Raw genomic sequence first — 25,379 nt, 5'->3', positions numbered from 1 at the left:
TATTTTCTCAACGTTATTAAAATGAAAGAAAGTCGACAAATGACCAAGGAAGTGATCTAAAATTTTTCCTAACCCGCCTTTGTTCACTAATGTTTCATCAATGAAATATTTTTAATATCTCCACCTGACAGATGTGTATCTTAATTAATTTCAATATTCAGCTATTACCAACACCAGTTTGTACAGTTTGAGGCAAACGGTGCGAGAGATTGCGATTAAATTACCAGGAAGAAAGCGACTGTTAGTCATTGGGTACTACTCTATGAATAATCTGTCGAGTCATTGTTTTTTCCCCTCACTCGTCGGTTCGGACGATAGAGACAAATGAGTCTGCGCCACAGTTTGAGGAATAAAGCCACCGAGACGAAGAATAATGTTCATTGGATTACCATCGGTACATCAACCGACATAATAAATACCGTTTGTTGGGAAATAGATACCTAATCGATACGTTCGCGTATTCACGCGTGGACCAATGACTGATGTACGTTATTTGACGAATGCAACAACTCTGATAGGCTGTTACTCTTCCATACGAGTCGATAGATTTAATCGTGTTCAAGTAAAACTTCGACTTCCATTATCTGAAATGATCAATAGTGGCGTTCACAATTACCAATGATATTTTCTCAATTATTTTTTTAATTTTTGGATAAATTGGAGCTCACAATGCACAAAAAATTTCTAGATAGCTAGTATTTTATAATAATCATGCTATTATTACAAAAATCTCGAAAACAGTTCTTTTTCAAGCACGACTCAAAGACAGTTCATTTCATCTTCTATTCTAAATCTCGTTAACTTAGAATTCTCTCAGGTCTTCAATGCCCAGCCACTGTACGATTAGAGTGATTTTCTGGACTATTTTTTCGATAAATCAAAGCTCACAATGCACACAAAATTTCTAGCTATTATTATACGCGCAATGCACACCAAATTTCTAACTAGCTATTAAACAGTTCTTTTTCAAGCACGACTCAAAGCCAGTTCATTTCATCTTCTATTCTAAATCTCGTTAACTTGGTCTTCAATGCACAGCCACTGTACGATTAGAGCGATTTTCTCGCCAATTTTTTTCGATAAATGGAAGCTCACAATGCACGTCAAATTTCTAGCTATTATTGTACGCACAATGCACCAAATTTGTAGCTAGCTATTAAACAGTTCTTTTTCAAGCACGACTCAAAGACAGTTCATTTCATCTTCTATTCTAAATCTCGTTAACTTGATCTTCAATGCACAGCCACTGTACGATTAGAGCGATTTTCTCGACTATTTTTTCTATAAATGGAAGCTCACAATGCACATCAAATTTCTAGCCATTATTGTACGCACAATGCACCAAATTTGTAGCTAGCTATTAAACAGTTCTTTTTCAAGCACGACTCAAAGACAGTTCATTTGATCGTCTAATCGCTAAACTCGTCCGGTACCTGGTTACGCGCTAGCTATTCTAAATCTCGTTAATTCGGAATTCTCTCAGGTCTTCAATGCACAGCCACTGTACGATTAGAGCGATAGAGATCGAAACGTCTTTAGGTAATGCACGCGCCCTCGGCTGTACGATTAAGAGCTTAAAGCGCGCTCGAATTGGTTGCAACGAACGCGTAAATCTTCGGTGCAACGTTACAGACACGAGCTGCACACGGTGTTCATGCAAATTGAACCTGTCGCTCGTCCTTTCACGTCAACTTCCTCGGAAGTCTCGTCCCCCGATTGTCGCAAGGAACGATTAATACACGAACGTATCTGTCCATTTTTATTTTTTATTATTTTTCCAACGACTCGTGATTCTTTTTTTCATCGCGTCTTCCGTTCCAAAGTGTGTGTAAAATTCATACACGAGTACTAGTTTTCTCTCTCTCTCTCTCTCTCTCTCTCTCTCTCTCTCTCTCTCTGTAGAACAGAGAACGGTTTCGGGATATATTAACGGTGTCGGTGACGTTCGCGACCGATATTAAAATTGCGTCCTTCTGGTGATTTATGTCAACCGCGAGAAATCAAGGGAACAGGGTCATTTGTAGCGGGCGACAGTGAGAGACGATAAATCTTATATATGTGTGTACCACGTTGTTGTGTTCCTATCGTAACAGCGCTCGCGTCGAGTTTTCACGATGTCTCGGTGCAAGCCAAAGGATGCACGCGGAGAAACTTGCATCTTGTTGCAATATGTGTAAGAAAACATTCTTTCCACGACGGAGAGAGAGAGAGGAATATTTCGAGTTTTTCTGGGAATGTGTAGAAAGTTGTAACTATTTCTTCGTTAATTTTATATTTGTGAAAGTTTTAATATACGGAATCAATTTGCATAAATTTTATCTTGAATTTTCAGAGATTTTAGGGAAACTGGTAGGGAAGCTGGGTTTGCGAAGAATGTACGAGATCGAGTATTATTCAAACTTCAAATAAATGTATATTAATGATTTATACAGTGTTTTTATTATCTTTCGAATCGTTGCTTTGAACAAAAGTTTTTAAACTATCTTTAGGAACGGGGTAGTACAGTTTTATGCGGTTCGTACGTTTGAAATTAGCGTTTAGTATCTTAATATGTATTAATACGAGAATATTTACATAACGTGTAACGGTAGATTGTGTTTAACATTAACAAATATCGTGCGAAGTACAAAATGTTCGTGTATCTTAGAAATTCTACCTATTAGGAACGCTAGACTAATTCTTAGGCAATTAAAGATATGTTTAGAATTGCCGATAAGTGACTATTGTAAAATAATTGCCAAGCAATTATAGTGGGCGAGATCATGGAAATTCATCAAATTAATTTTATTTTTATACAAAAAGGAATGGTTATAGAATTAATGTGTTTGTGCTGTAAAAATTACAAGCAATAAAAAACAAATATTACAAGTTGGATAGAACAGTAGTACATAATATATTTATTACATTCTTTCGCAGATCATGATCTAGAACCAGATTGAAATGCACAAATGCAAATGTTGTCGACGGAAATCGATACGTTCTGATGAAATATTTTTCTGCACATTCGTCCCGCGGTAATTTTAATTTGGTCGTTTATATCCAGATAATCTCCGTATTTTAATTAAAATTTGGAGGATCTGAAATTTTCCTGTCTTTCAATAATGATTGACGTATCGCGAATCCACGTGCATACTAGATTTTCGCTCGACACGAGAATTGCGTATCGGTTTTTCCAAATTAAGCACGTGTTTGGAGTCCCGTATTGCACATCTGTATGCAGAATTCAGGAAATCGCCGGAAATGTTCTCATTAACATAGTTATGCTCTCAGCTCGTTCCAGAACCCTCCAAGATTGCCACGAAAGGAGGAATTAGAGACCTTGCGTAGGAATTTGTTAGTTTTTGAATTTAGAAGGCTTAGAACTCGCATTTTAAATAAATTAAAATTGACAAAGATATATTGTAGGAATACGAATAGTCCATAGGTGAGAATTACGTCGTTATTACCTAATAATATTTTAAATGTGTTATTATTTATGAAAATTGCTTTTAATAAACAGAGTAGGGGGCCTCTTCGGAAGAATATAAATTAACTCTCAAATGCATAGTTTTTTTTTTTTTTTTCGAAAATTGCAAATAAAATTGAAAAGAAAAAGAAAAATGATTATACTCGTTACAATGATTAGATATTGGCTGGGAAATAAATTACAATTGACAAAGGTATATCGTGGGAATACAAATAGTCCATAAGTGAGAATTACGTCGTTATTACCTAATAACATCTGTATAAACGAAAAATAAAACTATATGCAGTTCTACAATCACGTGCATTTAAAGATTGAATACCTTATTTACGAGTATAGTGAATTTGTATTTTTTATCGTAATTTCTCTTCCACGTTTCCTCTACGTAATATTTTTCCCTTGTATAATAAAGACTATAGAATGCACCCAGGTGTGAAGCCTTTATCTTGATCATTTCTGCAATTTTCTTCTTTAATTTCAATTTATATTCTCCCCAAGAAGATACACCTCGATAATGGAAACGTTGGTATAAAATACACATTTTCGTCGAACAGAAATTACTCTTAATAACCAAAGAGAAGAAATCTCATTTCGACGAATTTCGCGAGAGAATTGAATTCTTGGAGTTTAAGTAATAAAATTTTCGGACATCGTCACCGCTCGAATTATTTTTGATCTCTCGCGTTGCACTCGCGTGCAACAGTTGGCGGAGAGGATGCAGCCTGGTCTTGAATTAAACAAGGGGGGAGAAGAAGGATGCTCGTAAGTGAACGGAACAAACAAAAGAGAGAAAAAAGAAGAAAGAAAAAAAGAACAATCGAGCGGACAAGGGTATCTTCTCTTCTTTTCTTCGCGATACGCGTCAACCGCTAGGTTAGGTAGCCAAAAGAACCGTTTACAAATTTTATACAAGTTGCACGTGTCTTGAGGAGTTCGTTGCATTTCGCTTCGGTAGTCATGCGTCTTACGTGACGTTTCGATGCATCCACGCGCGTGTCTATTCTCATGCTAGATTCTGGGACGATAAATCGTGCACGCAATTCCCGTCACTTTGGCTGCCAGGGCTGCAAGTAACTGCACAAGTTTCTAAATCATTGAACGATCTTCATACAACCTGTTATGTTTGTCGTGGACCACGAAAATGATGCACCGGTTCCCAGGGGGAAAGGAAAAACGTGTATTGTAATCTTGATAATGAAATAGGTGATTTTTTTTAAAGCCTCGCTAAGCAAAAAAAAAAAAAAAAGAAATTACGATTTTTATTTTGAAACCATCTTACGAATAAATTTAAAATAAATCAAAAGTATAAAATGAACTCGTGGCACAATCTTGAATGTAAATTGTAACATAAAGAATAGTAGTACGAAGTACTCACAATGGAGTAAATTTTTCGTTTGTTTGTCCATGCTTCGAAAAACTTTGTTTTATAACAAATACGAGCACATTACATCATTTTATAATAATAGTTTCAAAAATATTTTAGAAAATGAAGAAATGATGGTGTTATCAACGTCTACAGTGAAATAGTTAAAAAAATGAGCGTTCGTATATTTCCAATTGCATTGGAAAAGTTCCAATATAGATTATAGTTACAAAAATATGTTAGAAAATGAAGAAATAATGATGTTATCAACGTCTGCAGTGAAATAGTTAAAACACCGAGCATTCGTATATTTCCAATTGCATTGGAAAAGTTCCAATACAGATAATGTGTATCAATGTAATTACTGATCTATTGTTTAGAAATTTTCGTACAGTGTTTTCCCATTATCGATGCACAGTATTGTCATAAGCTTGGGACACTGGTGTGACAAGCCAACACAAAGGTACATAGGTAAAATTTGATCGTTTGTTATCTCTTCGGCTTACTCGTCTTTGTCTGCATCAGCGATGAGGGTGAAGAACAGTGATAGGTAGAAAATGGTGGAGATAAGTGTATGACAACTTGACAGAACGATACGGTAGCAACCTGACAGTGACTACGAGACGATATTTTCCAATGGTATGCACTCTCAACAATTCTATCGAAAATTTATTTCAAAAAGTACTGTGCACTTGCACAGACAATTCGTCGCTAATTCTTTCCAGTATTTAACAAATCGATTCTAATTTTAAAATTGGTAACATTGACAACGTGAAGTGTGCATCAATTATTTTGCAAACCGTACTTCCACATTACAACCATTACGCAATTCTCTCAAAGATAGAATACAACCAGAGAATGCGAGCACTGCAATGTGCACGTCACTTGCAACAGGCACGCTCCTTTTGTTCCCCATTCTATGCATTTTCCACAATGAATACTTTAACTTGTCGCGTAACGATAAACAAGTAAATTGACTGTCAACGGAATAATAACTGTATCAGGCAGTAGGTACGGTAATCATTTTACAAGAAACCGTGCACAGTTCTAAGAATTCTGTTTATTCAGTCGCTTTAATTTACAGAGAATTTTCAGCCGATCTTGCTCGAGAATAATAATGGCTTTGTATGCACCCAGGGGAACCGATGCATCGGTTGATAACGAGTGTGTTAAGATTGACAGACCCCATTTATAAATCAAGTACTCGCTATTCGTGTGTTCGAAGCTTTTTGCTCCGTTGTTCATCTCGGTAGTGATTAATTGTTCGAAAAAAGGGCGATTTCCCGGAGTTTGCCGACTGCAACATTAATTAGCCAACTAATGTTAATGCTTCTAAGCTAATTTAATTAAAGCCTATGCATTGCACACACTGTGCTGCAACAGTCTACGATGGTCGTGTTTCTTTTATTGTAATCTTTAATTGATTTAATCGTCTAATTGTTCGATCAAGCTTTATAGAAAAGGTTACGTTACTATTTTTAATATACAGAAAGAAAAACTCTCTTAAATTGTGAAACCATTTTTGGAATACTCGATAGTCATTAACCTAGGTGGTTCGGTGGCTTTATTTTTGTAAATAATTCAATTTCTGTCTTCCTATTTTATTAATACCGTGAAAAGATCAATTTGCATCCGCTTCTGATACAGAATCGCTAAAAAATTCTATTCAGTTATTGCGCGCTAAAAATTTCGTCAAATGAAATTCCAGGAAATTGATTATTGTGAAAATAATCTTCTCTATTATTCGGATTACTTTCATTTAACTTGGATGCGTTATTATTAGTCCGAATTAATCTTCCATTAAATTCCACTCGCTACTTTTAAACATTTTCAATCATTTCTAAATAATATATCCATTAATCACGTATCATTAAGTTTCGATGATGGACATCAGACTCTCGTATAAACAATATCGACCGATTCGATACTTAAGCAGCAAACGAGCGATATATAAGTGCAACAGTGCACTTTCGAACATCTATAATTTATTAAGAACTTATTGGGTTGTTCGAAAAGTCGTTTCGTTTGTCAAAATGGAGAATATATAATTTAATAAAATATACATTCTAAAAAAAATCGTGTTTCATTTTCACAAAAAAAAAATAAATGACTTTTCGAACAACCAAATAATTTACAAAGTAGATAAAAAAAGGAGGTAAAGGAAAACATTTAAAGGAAGTGAAGGAGGTTGCGATAAAATTGCAACAGTGCGACTAGAATGAGTGTAACAAATGTATTTTTCATTTAGGTTGTTCATTTCTAGGTTGTCCATAATTAGGTTTGTCATTTCAATTAGGTTGTTCGAAAAGTCGTTTCGTTTTCCAAAATGGAGAATATATAATTTAATAAAATGTACACTCTAAAAAAAATCGTCTTTCATTTTCACCAAAACAAAAAAAAAAAAAACCAAATGACTTTCCGAACAACCGAATACAATATTATCAAAAACATAGTTTCGCAAGAACATTTCGCAACGATACTCTCGGTAACGTATCATTGTTTAAAATCGGAAGAAATTCATCGGGCGACCTTCGCGTTTTATGGTTCTGTTCTGAAAACTGATTTATGGATGGTCTCTTTTTACAATTTAACATCTAGAGCATGACTAAGTGAAATGGACAGGATGGCTGAAATTAAACGTCGGTTCTCGAGTTTCTTGCACGAAGGCATGATTCTCAGCAACCTACACGAAGGGAGTGTACGAGTGGTCGCCTAAATAGTTAAATTAGATAATGGTGGCGGGCCGACGAGCAGGACCGGCACGTGGAATTGGGTCAATTGATTCCTACTCCATCGTTATTATCGTCTCCTGGCTAACTAGTCTTGTTTGCACTAAATCGACTGCCCGATAATAGTGATTCGCTGCGGACAGTGGCGTTTGAAAAGCTCTCTTAACCTACTGAAGTCAGAATTTCACTGCTGTGGAATTGCAACGGTGAAAGTACCAACGAAATTAAAAGTAAAAAATTAATTAAACGGTTTGGAATTTTCCCCGTAGCTATGCGTCGTACGCCATTATCGATATCGTGTTTATCCGGTACACGAACTTAGAGAAGGAATGAAATTAAAAGTAAAAATTAATTAAATAGTTTTGCAATTTTTCCATAACTAAGTGTCATTATCGATATCGTATTTATCCGGTACACGAACTTGGAGAAGGAATGAAATTAGAAGTAAAAATTAATTAAATAGTTTTGCAATTTTTCCACAACTAAGTGTCGTTATCGATATTGTATTTATCCGGTACACGAACTTATGGAAGGAACTAATGTTACGATAAGTATGTAATAAATGGTTTTTAGCTAGATTAGGTCGAACTCTCACTGATTCTGATATATTCCACGTTCGAAGACTCTCGTGATATAATTTCTCTGTAATTACACATCAAAGATTCGATCATTTATATGTTTATGAAACAAAACTTATATCAAAGAAACGAAATAGACTCTGTCGTGTGTTTTCACTTACGATATTACCGAATATACAACGTCTCACCCTTATAATAACAGCGTAGAACGAAATGAAAATATAGACAGGTGTGTCCGTTAAAAATTTTTTTCACCATTCGTGGAATCTTTCGTACAGTAACGAATAACCTGGTAACCGGATATAGCTTCGTGTCCAGTCACAAGGGTTTTCGCCGCGGTGGAAGAAAGGGAGAAAGTCAGGAGAGCCTTTGTACCAAAGGATTTGCACAGAGTTGTCACGTCAGCTAGATACAATCCCCCATTTGAAATAGCAGAATGGATACAATGGGATTTTTAAGGCTTACAATGTTGAAGAATGTCCAGATACATCCAAGCTGAGGTGAATCAGTACTTTTAGGAATAAAAGGGGAGCGTTTCTTGGACATTGGGAGAGAGAAAGTACACAAAGGTATTATATCGAAGATTAGAAATCCATTATTATTCTCAAAAGGGGCAAAGAATATTTTAACGTTGAAGAAGATCCTTATGTACTACGAAAACCGAGTGTTTACCATGTCCGAGAATTCGAATGTGTTCTGCAGCGTGTTTACAAGCTTTCATCTTTTTCTTTTTTTTTTCCGGGCGAACTTCCTAACGAGGTCAATTTCACGAGCAAGGGTTACGTCCTCAATTTTATTTAACCGAAATCCTACGTCGGCTGGGGGGATCACCACGTTGATCAGGAGACACGACGTACTCGTGGCATAAGGAGAAAAGACGTTCGAGTTCCTTTCTCGTGGGACTGATCGAACGTGTACCAAAGTCAACCCTATTTTCACCCGAAGAGTCGCAGCGGTAAATCCTCGGTTCCCCGGAGCAAACTTTGGTAAACATCGATGTTAACTTCCTGCAAAGGGGAAGAGGAACTTTCAGATTGGGAATAAGTGAGAGGTATAACGCCATTTTTAAGCAACGAAATCGAGCTTGGACACTTTCTTAGTGGGGACTAGTGGGGAGGATGTTACTCGTGGATATTCGTGACATTTTCAGTTTTGTTTAAATATACATTGTCTCGAGAGTGTTCCAAATTTATCTACTCGAGCAGATGCGTGGAAAATGAGAAATGTTTGCCTATTTTTTTGTATAAGTATTAGTTGGTGTTAATCGTGACAGTATTTGGGAATAAGTGAGAAGCATAAAGCCATTTTTAAGCAACGAAATCGAGCTTGGACACTTTCTTAGTGGGGACTAGTGGGGAGGATGTTACTCGTGGATATTCGTGACATTTTCAGTTTTGTTTAAATATAAATTGTTTCGAGAGTGTTCCAAATTTATCTACTCGAGTAGATGCGTGGAAAATACAAATTTTTGCGTATTTTTTTGTATAAATATTGATTGGTGTTACTCGTGGCAACATCACAAAATTAAGAGGGAAATGTGTACATTTTTGTCGTCTTAATTTCTTCTCGTAAAATTTGGGGTAGAGAATATATTCACGAGCGTATTATTAATTATAAGGCAAAATTAAGAGGGAAATTTGTACAATTTGAAAGAAAGAATACATTCATGGATGTATTATTAATTATACCGATTTAAATAATCTGTTATCTTTTGTAACTTTAGCTAGTTTCTCCACGAATAGATTTAAGGACGAGCATAATGATGGCAGTTGTTAAATAACAAACAGCTGATTAGAATTGGGATATAATTTTATCGAATTTATTACTACGAATGAAATTCTGAAGAGTTGCACAAAAATGCACAAAACTCGACTGTTCCGTTCACCATTCGACATGACGTTCAATGACTGGTATCTCGAGAGTTCAGAGTATCAACAACTTATTATAGGCGACCTCGACATGTATTACTCTTGTTTTCATTCTCAGTAGTAGCGTGATTCACTCCAGGCAGCGCAGTATTTCAAGACGATTATGAATTCAACATTTCCTTTCGTTCCTGTTGCTTGAAACGATTTGTTTTAATATTCGTGCAGCGCCGGGGTGCTTGAACTCGTGCTTTTATCTGCGAGACAACTAGTGGAAGTGTATTTTTCATAGTATCCATAGTAGTGTTAGAAATCTAATTCAGAAAAATAAAAAATGGTGTCTTTAAAACAATTCATTTTGGTATCTATGTTTAGTTAGAGTCTATAATAGTATTAGGAATCTAATTCATAAAAATAAAAAATAGTATCTTTAAAACAATTCGTTTTGGTATCTATGTTTAGTTAGAGTCTATAACAGTATTAGGAATGTAATTCAAAAAAATAAAAAATAGTATCTTTAAAACAATTAATTTTTATATCTATGTTCAGTTAGATTATTTTGATCGTTTTTGTAAGTTATCATGGCTAATGAATTTTGAGACTACCTATATGTACAAAGTGAATGTGAATAGGTAATATTAGGTGGACCGGAAAGTAATGTCGTTTCCTTACATTAAATTCAAACACATAAATTTTTAACGAGTTTTTATTTTTAATCAATGATATAATCACCCTCATTATCAACAACCTATTGCCATCTAGTGTGCAAATTTTCAATGCCGGATCGATAAAAATCAATTGGTTTTTGAGCAAAATATACAGAGATGGCATTTTGAATATCATCCAAATTTGCAAATCTTTTGCCACTTAGAAAGTGTTGAAGCGATCGGAATAAATGGAAATCCGATGGTGCAACATCGGGCGAGTATGGTGGGTGAGGCAGTACCTCCCACCCCAATTCATTAATTTTTGCCAAGGTTCGTCTTGCGCAGTGCGGTCTTGCATTATCGTGTTGCAGAATAACGCCTTTTCTGTTGACAATCGCTGGCCACTTTTCAATTAAAGATTTATTTACACGATCTAATTGTTCACAGTAAAGGTCTGCATTCACAGTCTGTCCAGGTTTCAGCACTTCAAAATGAACAACGCCGCGAATACTCCACCAAACACACAAAAGGGCCTTTTTGGGGTGTAAACCTGGCTTAGCAGTACTTTGTGGCGATTCATTTGGAGAGAGCCACTGCCTTTTGCGTTTTGGATTATCATAAAGAACCCACTTTTCATCTCCGGTGATCATGCGATCAAAAAATGCTTCTGTATTGTGCCGTTGAAGCAATAAGTTGCATGTGGTGGATCGGTTAGCCTTGTTCTCTTCGGACAGATTATGCGGGACCCAAACACCTGTTCTGCTTACTTTCCCAATCTGCTGCAAATGTTCTTGGATGGTCGACCAAGGTTGGTTAAGACTGTTTGACAATTCCTCGATTGTCTGACACGGATTTGCTTCCACTTCCGCACTTAACACGTCATTGTCTAACGTTGTTGGTCTTCCTGATCGATACGAGTCGGAAAGATCAAAATTACCGGATTTGAACTTGGAAAACCACCTTTGGCATTTACGAACGTCTAATGCATTTGGATAAACATCGCAAATGTTTTTGGTAGCAACTGTTGCGTTACTACCCTTGCGAAACTCAAAAAGCATGCAATGCCGGATATGTACCTCTTCTGGTATTTGGCTGGACATTTCACCCAAAATTGTAAAGAAAAATTTTAAATTTAATTATTTACAACTAAACAAGTCACTATAATCTCAGAATGTCTTTGCTACGACTTTAATGTACACAATGAGCTGACAAATGACAATCAAATAGTGACATGCGCAGAAACGACATTACTTTCCGGTCCACCTAATATATTTTCTACATAGTTCTGGTGCATCGTGCATACAGAGAATGAGAACGACCATTACAGCGAATGAGAGATAAAAATTGCATCCTACAGAGCTAAATAAATATGTTATCTTTGAAAAATATTTTCCAAAAATGATAGATTCTTCTACATCCAACTTTAATCGTTACTAAGTGACTATCCCTTCCACTTGTCTACGGAATGCAACGAACGAGGTTCTCTTGCAATTATCGAGGTACTACTGTACGTGACAGCAGCCGTCAAAGCCAGGAGGTGTTGGGCACGATTGAGAGGTGTGCCGGCACTCCCGTTTTCGTGTGAAAGATGTTTCAGTGTTCTGTTTCTCGTAACTCAACCTGCATATCAATTTTCAATAGAATCGATCATATAATTTCATTACTACGCGTGCTCAACATTCACTTGCAATAGCGATACTGGAAATAATTATGCGGAAGACTCTCTCTGCAACCCTGAAAGAACGAGTCAAATATCAAAAATTAAATAATCAACTTGTCGCCTAGCGATTCAATTCTCAACGATTATAATTTCAAAGAAATCTAATAAAATGTTTCAAAATTTCAAAAATTAATTTTCTTAAAAAAAAAAAAAAAAAAAAAAAAAAAGAAACATCAAATATTAAGCCACAACACCGAATGCAATCAATCATCCATTATACTTGGTATAATTAGTAATACGAACCAAGGGGTTAAAACGTTCTGTATTTAATAATAAATATTTCTCTTTCGCACGTTTAATTTCTACCATCGTGCAAGCACGCATCACACTTGCAATCCACAACGCAGAGCGTCGCAAAAGTATAAAATTTAATTATTTCTCCTACGGTAAAATTAGAAAAATTGTTGCACAAATGACCAAATTTATGCCTTTAGTGCGCAAAGGGTATGCAAGACGCAATGCAGATCGTGCAAGCACGCATCACACTTGCAAAGCACAACGCAGAGCGTCGCAAAAGTATAAAATTTAATTATTTCTCCTACAGTAAAATTAGAAAAATTGTTGCACAAATGACCAAATTTGTGCCTTTAGTGCGCAAAGGGTATGCAAGACGCAATGCACAAATTCATATGGTACGAAGGATTGCGCGTAAGAGTTTTAATCTATAGCAATGAACACAAAACGAAATCGACGTGCACCGATTCGAATGCATTTCTGTCGCCGTGATTCCGTTTTCTATGCACTCCCAACCCTCTGAGTGCCTCTTCGTTTCACTTTAAACGGTCTCTCTCTCTCAATATATATACATATATACATACGTACATACATACATACATACATACATACATACATACATACATGCATACATATATATATATTTTTTTTATATATGTATATTTTATATATGTATATATATAAAATGCGTATGCATGCAGGTGAGATTGATCGCGAACGTACCATGTGTCCATCGAATGCGCTCATAAACCATACAACGGGGATCCATCGGTCTGTGACGAGTTACGCCCCTCACAACCGTGATGTTTCCTGCGGATAGAACCAGCTACTGGAAACCGGTCCCCCCCTGGACAGAAGGGGCACAAGCCCGTGTCAATAGATCGTTGCCAGACGCAATTTGACCGAGTACTATGGAAGGCGCGTGTAGCCGGGATTCATTGAATTTTATCGAGACCCTGTTAAATTCGATATCGAAAAACGAAAAGGGACTAATTCATCCGCGACGAGATCCTAGAAACTCGACACGCGTTGTACTATTATCGGGGTAGCAATTACCTCGATTATGGGATTTTCTGAAAGAAGGAAATGTATTCGTTACCCTATTCGTGAAAAATTGACGAAAATTTAATCAATTTCACTGTTTGACTAATATTGGTTTTTACTCTAGTTTAAATTGTGGATTGATTCACATTGTTGGAGAAAAACTTCCTTGGAATCTCCTGTATTTGTTATGTTATTATCAGGGTAGCAATTACCCCGAATTATGAATTATGAGATTTTGTGAAAGAAACAAATATATTCGTTACCCTATTCGTGAAAAATTGACAAATATTTAATCAATTTCAATTGATTGATTTGACTAGTATCGGTGTTTACTCTAGTTTAAATTGTGGATTGATGCACACTATTGGAGAAAAACTTCCTTAGAATCTTCTGTATTTGTTAACGCATTTTATTTTACTCTAGGGTATTAAATTGACACGGTGAAAGAATGAGTTAACGAATAAAATAGAAAAAGAAAGATTTTTTCTTTTTTTTGCCTTCGTTTACAACAGAGATTAGGCTAAGTACCACGCGAGGTCTCCGTCGACTGCAGTTTCCAAACCGTGATTCGAATGCATCTCTGAAAATTTGATAGGACACGTCGGTTGTATCTTCGTCACCGGGCTGTTAGACTATTGAAACTGCACGCAATCCCTGAATTACGGGAAAGGGAAATTTCCCTCCTCGGATTACACGGTTGCGCTAATTTAAAGGTAACGCTACCATTGCCCCATTTACGCCTACTGTGTGCACCGAGTACAATACCACGTTTATACTGACCCACTTACCTCAATTCTTTCGTTACCTTGAACGGGAATCCCATTTCGCAACCGATACGTCCGTAATTTTATCTCATTTCATGAGCAATCTTCTGGAGTGTAGGTCGTGCACTGACCCGTAGATTCGATCGAGTGAACCTGACGTGATTACACCTAGTATAATACAGAGTATTTTGCCTTAGATGTAAATAATGAACATTTTATCGAATACACTTGTATACCTGTGTACTTCTACTGATCGTTCGAGCGAATTCTTTCGTCGAGAAAATGTTATATATTTAGAGCAGAAGTAGTGTAACGTTTTACTTCAGGTGTCAACGATGAAAAAGTAATAATGATGTACGTTTCTACTGATCGTTTTATTGGTAATATAAATTTCCATAGATGGTTCTAAAAGTCGCTAGGTGTAAATATAAACATTTTATCGAATACACTTGTATACCTGTGTACTTCTACTGATCGTTCGAGCAAATTCTTTCATCGAGAAAATGTTATATATGAAATTTGTTATATATAATATTTAGAGCAGTAGTGTAACGTTTTGCTTCAAGTGTGAACGATGAAAAAGTAATAGTGATGTACGTTTCTACTGATCGTTTTATTGGTAATATAAATTTCTGTAGATGGTTGTAAAAGTACACGAATATGGCTCTAAAAGTACATAAATGTGTAACGTAGTACCAATAACACGAGTGAATACTAGTTTCTTGAATAGAATTAAACTCAACGTTAATTTCTGCAAGCTACGAGCCGGTCTAAAGTTCATTTATTTATCAGAATGATAATAGAGCGCTTTTTCAGTGTTTATCAATGTTCAAACGATAAACCGTGATACGTACGAAAAGGGGTACGTGAAATGTAATAATTGAATATTTTCAAAAATACTGAATCACTGTACTGTGTGTGTGTGTGTGTTTTTTTTTTATTTATCATCTATTATTCGAATTACGTCTTTGAAAACGTTCAGAAATTCTCATCATATTTCCACCTATAATTGCGTATCTCCAGTCGAATTTCTTCCAAGAATTTAGCCAGTTCTGTTTCGAAAAACTGCCCATAATTATTATCATTTAGAGTAGGTGGAAGGAAGGTTGGTCCAATAAGGAAACCTTCAATAATGATTGAAGTTCACGCGTTACGCGAAAATTAATACTGGTACCAAGATCGAGTTACAGCACGAGAATTTTCGTGCATCCATCGATGATTATGAAAATGTATTTTGCAGAAATTCTCCGTGGTCGTTTGCAAATATCAATAGTGGAAAATTGAAATTCACAGTGCTGTGGTGGAAGAATCTGTACGACAGAAGATGAGAAAGATAATCTGGTGATAAGAGGGATGTAAATATTCGTTGGAAAATTATATGACAGCATCCGGATTTTCATGTTTCTCGATCCTATCGTTCAACGCTTCTCGCTGCATTCAGAATATTGCACTCGTCTCGTTTCGTCTTCGTAGCCACCCTTTGCGCGATACTCGATGCATTTTACGTGATTCGTGATCAAATTGAAAGTTAAACCCGCTAACAGTCACGCGTTAAAAAATTCGTACGATTCAATGGATCGTGAAAGCATTCTTTGCGTTATTTTACGAGATTTAGATTGACTGCTACGGTAAGGTAAAGAAAGATGCGAAGAAAGGTGTGCAAAAATGAACAGAAATGATCGATCGTTGCACAAAACTTTGCAAGGGAAAGTTTTGGTAAGTCACTCTTACACATTGCGTTAACTCGTTATTTTCTCTTACTTAAAATCAAACCACGACGCACATAGACAAAATTTACAAAAGAATCTGCAGATAACTATGACACATGAGTTTGGAAAGTAAACTTGAAATTTGTAAAATTTCTAAATTTTTCATTAAATTTTCGTGAAAATTTTTATTAAATTTTCGCCATTAAAAATTTTTCGTGAAAAATTGAAGAACGATACCGGACCTGATGCAAGTTTTTCGATTATTAATAGTTGTTTCCAGAGTGCTTAAAATAGATTGAAAATTAAATGGGTCTTCTTCGATTGTGGAATTGCGAGTTCGTATTAAATTATTAGTGTTGTGTAAAGTGTCGAATATCGGTCCATTGTTTCGGGAGAGAAGTTACGGTCGAAAGTCGCACAGATGGGAAAACTTCTGTTGTTGTTTTGCTTGAAACCAACGAATTTTCCACTTCGGAATGAAGTCGACTGGAGATACGCAATTATAGGTGGGAATATGATGAGAATTTCTGAACGTCTTCAAAGACGTAATTTGAATAATAGATGATAAATAAAAAAAAAAAAAGGAAAAGGTGGGAATATGGATTCGCGTCGTGGTAACTTCGGTTGCTTTCTTTCGGCGCCGATTCCTGTCGTTGGTGTACACCGTATATGGTACAGAAGGCGTAAGAATTCGAAAAGAAGGATAATAAAGGAAGTAACATTATATGTTGGTAGATGGATGCTGACTCTTCAATTTTCCGAGATTTATCCGAGATCCTCCCTTTTTCGTAGGTCTTTCACCTTGCCGGGTTGGGAAGTAGTATCTACGATCTTCGATTTCTATCTCGTCGACAGAAATGATGTAGGTACGAGATCGCCACCGAGTAGAGATTAGTCATTTGTATATAAGAGAATAATAAATTCGCGCTCTGTAACGGGAAATTATGCAGCGTGACGATACTATATTATTTTAACGTGAAGTATATTAATAAACAAAGATTCCTTATGGAGTTATGGAGTGGAGGAAATTATGGAGTGTGACGATACTATATTATTTAAGGTGAAGTGTATTAATAAACAAGGATTCCTTATGGAGTTATGGAGTGGAGGAAATTATGGAGTGTGACGATGCTATATTATTTAAGGTGGAGTGTATTAATAAACAAAGATTCCTTATGGAGTTATGAAGTGTAATAATACTATATTATTTAAGGTGGAGTATATTAATAAACAAGGATTCCTTATGGAGTTATGGAGTGGAGGAAATTATGGAGTGTGACGATACTATATTATTTAAGGTGGAGTGTATTAATAAACAAAGATTCCTTATGGAGTTATGGAGTGGAGGAAATTATGAAATGTGACGATACTATATTATTTAAGGTGGAGTGTATTAATACTATATTTTTTATAACTTTTAATAAACTTTTAATAAACAAAGATTGCTTATGGAATTATGGAGTGCGACAATACTATATTATATAAGTTGGATTGTACTAATAAACAAAGATTCCTTATGGAGTTATGGAGTGTGATGATACTATTATATATTATTTAAAGTGGGGTATGTTAATAAACAAAGATTCCTTATGGAGTTATGAAACGTGATGATACTATATTATTTAAGGTGGAGTATATTAATAAACAAAGATCCCTTTAGCGCTAGAATTTTTCAAATATTTCCAATTCCTTCCTGTAACTCCATTTTCGATTTCATCTCGAACTACTATTTCAACGAATCGCAACATAAACTATGAACTTCGAAGAACTATCGAAGAAAACACTCCGTTTTACTAGTAATTGTCACTTGTTCTTGAAAACAATGAAATTTGATCGATCGTCGCGAACTTTCAAAGGTTAATGTTTTTACTCGTGTATCACAATGAGCTATACAACAGTGTCATGGTTGTTCTCTTATTACGATAATCGAGAGTATCTTATCTTATGAGAAATGAATCGAACTTCTATATTGTTAAATCTTCTTATTTAAAATAGGTTTTATAAGTAACTGGTAGCTAGTAAAATTGAGCAAAATAATTAATTTTATTCGAAGCAGCGTGTTTGATTGGTAATATCTTCTGCCTGTCTGAAACTCCGTGCACTTCATCTTCGGTCTGTTATTAAACTTTCCAAACTATTGGCAACCTTTCATCGATTTTATTATTTACAGTCTCGCAAAAAGGCAATTCGTGTAACGTAAGTACCGTTACATATTCAGTTAAAATGTACACACCAATTACTTTTCTGGTCTCGGACAAATTGACCCTAATCGACTAGTTATGTAACAAGTACTTCAATCTACGAATTATGGTTTAAAATAGAAATCTCGTTCGTTTACGTTTATGAACCACTGTCAAAACTCTACAAGTAGTTACATCTACAAGCCTTCGATCCAAATATTCGTGAACATTATTAATTTTAAAATTAATTGAAAAACTCTATCTTTCTCTCTTCTCAATCTTAAGAATCAGTATAGAAGAAGTTTTTAGTACTATTTTATAAAACCAACAGAAAAAGTTAGTAATGTTCTATTAGTACGAACTTTATTGTTTTTAAAATTAAGTAATATTTTTTTAAAAATTCTATTTTTTCCTCTTCTCAATTTTAAAAATCAGTATACAAGAAGTTTTTAGTATTATTTAACAAAACCAAAAAAATTGTTAATAGAATATTAATACAAACATTTTGTATACTTTTGCTTCTCTAATCGATACTTATAATTTATTTTATCTTTATTATTATAGAAATAAGAAGTTCGAATAAAAATTCATGGCTCATATTTATGTATTTAAATTTCAGTACTCTAAAACGTCAGTTTTTACCAAATAGTCTCCCACTGAGTATGCTAATCGATACTTATAGCTTATTTTATCTTTATTATTATAGAAATAAGAAGTTTGAGTAAAAATTCATGGCTCATATTTATGTATTTAAATTTCAACACTCTAAAATATAAAGTACAGCTTCTTCACCGAATAGTTTCCCACTGAATATTAGTAATTAACCAATCTTGCATCAACTTCTAATATAGCTATCTCTTTTCTTGAACTTCGCCATTAAATAACCACCATTGAGAACTTCTTCTCGACACATTAAATAGTTTTTTTTTTTCTTTTCGAAGCTAAGGTCGACGTTACGCCATTACAAATAAGAGTCTTGAAACGTTTAATCGAGTCTAAGATCACTGGGGATTCCACTAGCAGATTCGAGAAGAAACGCGGTAATTACCCTCTCAGTACCGAGGAAGTTTCTTCTTGTACGGTAATGTTTGATATCGCTCGCACTTTACTTTTGACTTGGTACGGTGGGTACATCAGGAGACAAAGGTAACCGTTCGTGGAAAGAGAAAAGAGTCGAGCGAGAAACGGAATTCCACAATTTATGACGTGACCCAGCCGGATCGAGCGTTTCCCATCGTACCGTAATACCTCGCGATATAAAGCTTCGCAGTGCACGTATCTGTAACATCCGGGGGCAGACGTTGCACGTCATGTAGACGTTACAATGCAGAACGATGCTCGTAAGTTTTTATTTGCCCTGTCGTAGAAAATTTATTCTAAAAATAATACAAGATGCGTTTACATTGCTCAGATCGTTACTTTACGTTATAGCGCTATTCGATACGCTCGTCTAACCATTTCTTTGGATATTTATCAAATGAGGACCTAACGGAAATTTCTCTGCGTTGGATACTGGGTTCAGAAGAATCGGATATTTCGTATGTTGCTAAAATTTTAGCAATTGAAATACTACCAGAGCGTTTCCTCTTACGAAGGCACGTGATATTCTAGCCATAAATTTAATTCCCGAAGTGATCCAAAAAAAAAAACAAAGTGAACGAACCGTTGAGTTATGTGTTTAGTCGAATATTAATGGGGCCCTGGAAAATCCTAGCGATAATTTCTTACCTCGATAACGATTTATCATGGAAAATTATCGATTTGCTATTTTTTAAATTACTTTCCTCGATGGTTTACTGAAACGTATTTTTAGATCCTGTTATAATGTTAAAATCCTGGAATAATGTTAAGAGACATTTATTATGTTTCAAGTGAGTAAGGCATGGATATACGTGCAGAAGAAACCAAATTGAAATCCGTGAAATTCTTCATATGCAATTAACGATTATGGTTGATATCAGGGACACTTGGAATTTTCTTCGACTAAATAATAACGAATCAAAGTGGTTGATTCGAGTGATTCTATAATTCACATTTTCATTTTTATTCTTTAGTATATCTTTTATTTTCGATTCGAAATTTTCATCTACATAAAAATTTTACCTATCTCTGATTACTGTGCATATCTATTATCCTACCCTTGTATGCTTTCTAAGATTAAAATACCAACGAAATAGTACATAATATTCTAACTTCATTGTAATCGTGGCAAATTTTCTTCGACTAAATAATAACGAATCGAACCAACGTATAGAAATTTATTCGATCGAGTGGTTCCATTTTTATTTGTTCGTTGTTAAATATTTCATTCTATAATTCACATCCTAATTTTCATTCTTCAGTTTATCTTCTATCGAAATTTTCATCTACATAAAAATTCTACCTATCTCTGATCACTGTGCATATCTATTATTCTACCCTTGTATGCTTTCTAAGATTAAAATACTAACGAAATAGTACATAATATTCTAACTTCACGTCACTTTTATTTGTTCGTTGTTAAATATATCATTCTATAATTCACATCCTAATTTTCATTCTTCAGTTTATCTTCTATCGAAATTTTCATCTACATAAAAATTCTACCTATCTCTGATCACTGTGCATATCTATTATTCTACCCTTGTATGCTTTCTAAGATTAAAATACTAACGAAATAGTACATAATATTCTAACTTCACGTCACTTTTATTTGTTCGTTGTTAAATATATCATTCTATAATTCACATCCTAATTTTCATTCTTCAGTTTATCTTCTATCGAAATTTTCATCTACATAAAAATTCTACCTATCTCTGATCACTGTGCATATCTATTATTCTACCCTTGTATGCTTTCTAAGATTAAAATACTAACGAAATAGTACATAATATTCTAACTTCACGTCACTTTTATTTGTTCGTTGTTAAATATATCATTCTATAATTCACATCCTAATTTTCATTCTTCAGTTTATCTTCTATCGAAATTTTCATCTACATAAAAATTCTACCTATCTCTGATCAGTGTGCATATCTATTATGCCACCCTCGTATACTTTCTAAGATTAAAGGACCTAGTACGTAATATTCTAAGTTCGTTGTAATCGCAGTGTCGGGCGCCAACGATTTGAAATTTCCAAACGAGGGACCGATAAGTTCGCGTGTCTCCCTGCGGGCGCATAAATCGAAAGAACGATGCATAGATATGGCATCTACACAGCGAAGTTGGTTGTCTCCTTTTGTCGCGCATGGACGCGCTGGAATCGCGAAGAAAAGCTACCTAATATAAATTCATGCCGCGTCCTCGAAAATTACGAGCGATATCAAGCGAAGGAAACAGTTGCCAGGTCGACCACCGCGGGACACTTTGTCTCGTTAACGTGACCGAACGCCCAGCGACAAATGTGAAATAATTTTAGCAACAATTCCCAGCGGAGCCAGACATCAATTTTCAAGTCGCGGCCAAAGGTACACGTTGAATAAAACGTGGTCAAATTTTTGACAGTTTCGACACCTGAAATTTTAATCAAATTTCGTATCGCAAAATTCATGGATTCGTAAAAGTGCAATTTGGATTATATGTGCGCAAATGTTCATTTTTCACGACAAAGACGTCGAATTGTATCGACACGAGGACGTTAACGAATAAGAAAAGAAGCAGTAATAACAGATCGCGCGTTATTCAACTTTAGCGATAATAAATGCATAACTTTCGAGTACTCGCTCGAAGAAAACGGAATGCCTCCATTTTAAACAGCGGAGGATCCGTTGATGCATTGCGTTAACAAGTTACAGGAACTTGAAGTCTATGACGAATGCGATCTTATATAATGAAGAAAGTTGTAAATGAACAGAAAATTCAACAACTCGTGCAACTATCTTCCACTTGGCGCACAGAGGCGCGTTTGAAAATATTTTTAAACAAATGGAATCGAAACGAGTGTAGTAATTAGAAAGTTTAATTTCTTTATTAATAGTTGAACATTTCGAGATTCTTGCCTTCGAATTCTCTTCTGTGACGAATTTCTTCTCGGTTTATCGAAATAATTAAAGAATAGAAAGAATCTGGTGCAGGGGGAAAAACTATTTCAGTTTGTTAGAATAATAACGAAAATTAGTGTGCTTGCGTTTCATGATGCTGCAATATATGTAATTACGATTTATAAGAATTATTTTGACGATTCAGAAGATAGAAAAATACCTCGGTTGTATAAATGATAAAAAATAATTATTTCCAACGTATGTAACCTTTACGTGTCGCTTGCCCAATTTTTCTTCCATCGTGTTAGACAACAGGAAGTAAACCCACATTGTACACATATATTTTATGTTCTCACACCTTATCTTCTAACGGTCAAAAATCAATGAAAAACAATCTATCACTGAAAAATGTCCAAACGAACGTTCTTTCCCTATCGAATGTTCAATTATCAAATACTACAATTTATAAACAAGTCTGAAAACGTTTAACCAACGACAAAGATTTTTAAACCGTGCTTAACTTCTTTTCAAGAAGTTTTTAGTCGAATATTAACAACGGACCCTGGAAAATCCTAGCAATAATTTCTTACCTCGATAACGATTTATCAAGGAAAATAATCGATTTGCTATTTTTTAAATTACTTTGCTCGATGCTTTACTGAAACGTATTTTTAGATCCTGCTATAATGTTAAGATCCTGGAATAATGTTAAGAGACAATTATTATGTTTCAAATGAGTAAGGCATGGATATACGTGGAGAAGAAACCAAATTGAAATCCCTGGAACTCTTCATATGCAATTAACGATTATGGTTGATATCAGGGACACTTGGAATTTTCTTCGACTAAATAATAACGAATCGAAGCAACGTATAGAGATTTATTCGATCGAGTGGTTCCATTTTTATTTGTTCGTTTAACTTCTTTTCAAGAAGTTTAAAATTTCGCGTCCAGCTCCGGTTTAATTTTCGATCGAACGAACGCCGCTGGTTAATGATTTAAATAAGTAATTTTAACGCAGTCTCTTTCTTTCTGTGCAGCACGTCGATTGAACGAATATATCCACCACTACGAACCACTCTCCTATCCCACCGAAGAGATCCACCGAGGTCACCTGAGGGCCAAGAGGTCGGTTACCCGCGACAATTCCGTGACTCTGAAGTTTCGGTCGCACGGAAGAGACTTTCACATTCGACTGACGCGGGACCTGACTACCTTTAGCAATAACCTAATTATCGAGGGCCCTTCCAGCGAAACGGAGGACCTCGACACCTCGCACGTTTACCAAGGCCACGTAGTCGGTAAGTTCCCTTATGCTGAATTTTCGACAAATTGTTCCAACTACTATCGTTTTGCGAATTACCTTCATTGTTATTTACTTTAATTGATATTTACTTGAATTGTTATCTACTTTACTTGTTATTAACTTTAATTGTTATTTACTTAAATTGTTATTAACTTGAATCGTTATTAACTTGAATCGTTATTAACTTTAATTGTTATCAACTTTAATTGTTATCAACTTTGATTGTTATCAACTTTAATTATTTACTTGAATTGTTATCTACTTTTATTGTTATCAACTTTAATTGTTATTAACTTGAATTGTTAACAACTTTAATTGTTAATAACAATTAAACTTGTTTCACTTTTTGCATCGAATTAACGCGTTAGCTGTTACATCGTGTAAATGCACTGTTACAATCGAAGTATCTTTCGAAATGCAAATCGTTGAAGCTGCAGAGACGAAAGAAATACTAAATGTAGATTTTTCTTCCTTTGCGAGTAGAAATATTAAATAAAATTTATACGACGTGTTCTATAATACTTTGAATACTCGACCAATCATTTATTTTCCATATTTCTTATCTTCCTCTGCATATAGTTACAATCTTTTCGATCCTGGTAATTGACTGTTTTATTGCATTGTTAGCACACGGTGATAACACTTTTGTAATCGAAACGTAAACGTACATTTTATAAGTAATTATCAAGCAAATTATGCTTCTCTCAGTTTCATATTTAAGGGAGTTAATAAGCTCTTCCATTACCTCTAATTACTCGTACTTCTTACGGTACGGATAGAGAAACATTAAGTCTCGAACAATTAACGCACGCTCGCCTTTAATGTTATTATTTAACAAATGCTTCGTAATATATATTTAATTACAGTTTCGAAACACCGAACGAACAAACGCAGTATCTATTAGGTTATTCGGAAAGTCGTATAGTTTTTTCTTCGGTGAAAATGAAACATGATTTTTTTCAGAATGTATAAACATTTTATTAAATTACATATTCTCCATTTTGGAAAACGAAATGACTTTACGAAAAACCTAATATGTAACCTGGACCTCTTTTCTTCGAATGCAAATAGGAAAAATGATCCTATGATACACTAAAAGTGCATCGATGCAAGTGCATTTTTCATACTGGAAACTGTTCAGTGCTTAACGGTGTACAGGTTACTCGGTAAGATATTTTAAATAAATGAAACTTTTCATCGAGGATGGTCAAACGCTTCCCCATTGAATCGTTGAAATTCCCCGACTTTGTGTAACTTTTAAACAACAATGGGCCAATGCATTTGAGAACAAATAACAGTCCAAAGTCAAAAAAATACAGAACGTGAAAGCATAAATCGTAATTCAAACAATTTGCCTGTACAATACACAAACGAAATGACACGTTCTCCAATTGGAAAAGAAACTTCTTTTTTCGCTAAATGTATCGTCTTAACGAACAATTAACGAAAAGAGCGCTTCGACGATGCACCGATACGAATGCATTCGTTGGGGAAACTAATACCCAGGCGTATTATTTTGAAAAATGCTAGAAAATGACGAAAATCGCGCAATATTTTCCCTAATGGCCGTATCGGCCTCGTAAAACACGAAACGGGCCAGAAAATAGTTAACACACCGGCGAGCTCGTTATAGGATAAATCACGATCTGTTTGCCCCTTAAGTGTGCACTGTTACATTCTAAACTCTGACCTCAACGAGATAGTACCGTTCCACGGTATAGTCCACGGCGTTATATCTACTCCCACGTTCCGCGCAATACCCAGGTGTGGCACGCAAAAGTGCGTGTCACGTTAGATACCGGGTGAGACCTTTAT

General features: G+C 35.2%; 1 protein-coding gene across 2 annotated transcripts in view; it reads left to right on the top strand.

Moving 5' to 3' along the window:
- The window catches only part of Kuz (zinc-dependent metalloprotease kuz), a 171,268-nt gene that overhangs the window by 117,700 nt on the left and 28,189 nt on the right, over positions 1–25,379 (top strand). For both annotated transcript variants that reach the window (XM_076308705.1, XM_076308706.1), the window contains exon 3: positions 23,299–23,559. In XM_076308705.1, coding sequence (XP_076164820.1) covers positions 23,299–23,559 — 261 coding nt within the window. The remainder of the gene's footprint in view (positions 1–23,298; positions 23,560–25,379) is intronic.

Source organism: Ptiloglossa arizonensis, chromosome 4 (genome assembly GCF_051014685.1).
Source record: "Ptiloglossa arizonensis isolate GNS036 chromosome 4, iyPtiAriz1_principal, whole genome shotgun sequence".
Taxonomy (NCBI): domain Eukaryota; kingdom Metazoa; phylum Arthropoda; class Insecta; order Hymenoptera; family Colletidae; genus Ptiloglossa; species Ptiloglossa arizonensis.
Note: the sequence above shows the minus strand (reverse complement) of the source record. Positions and strands in the feature narration are given on the sequence as shown.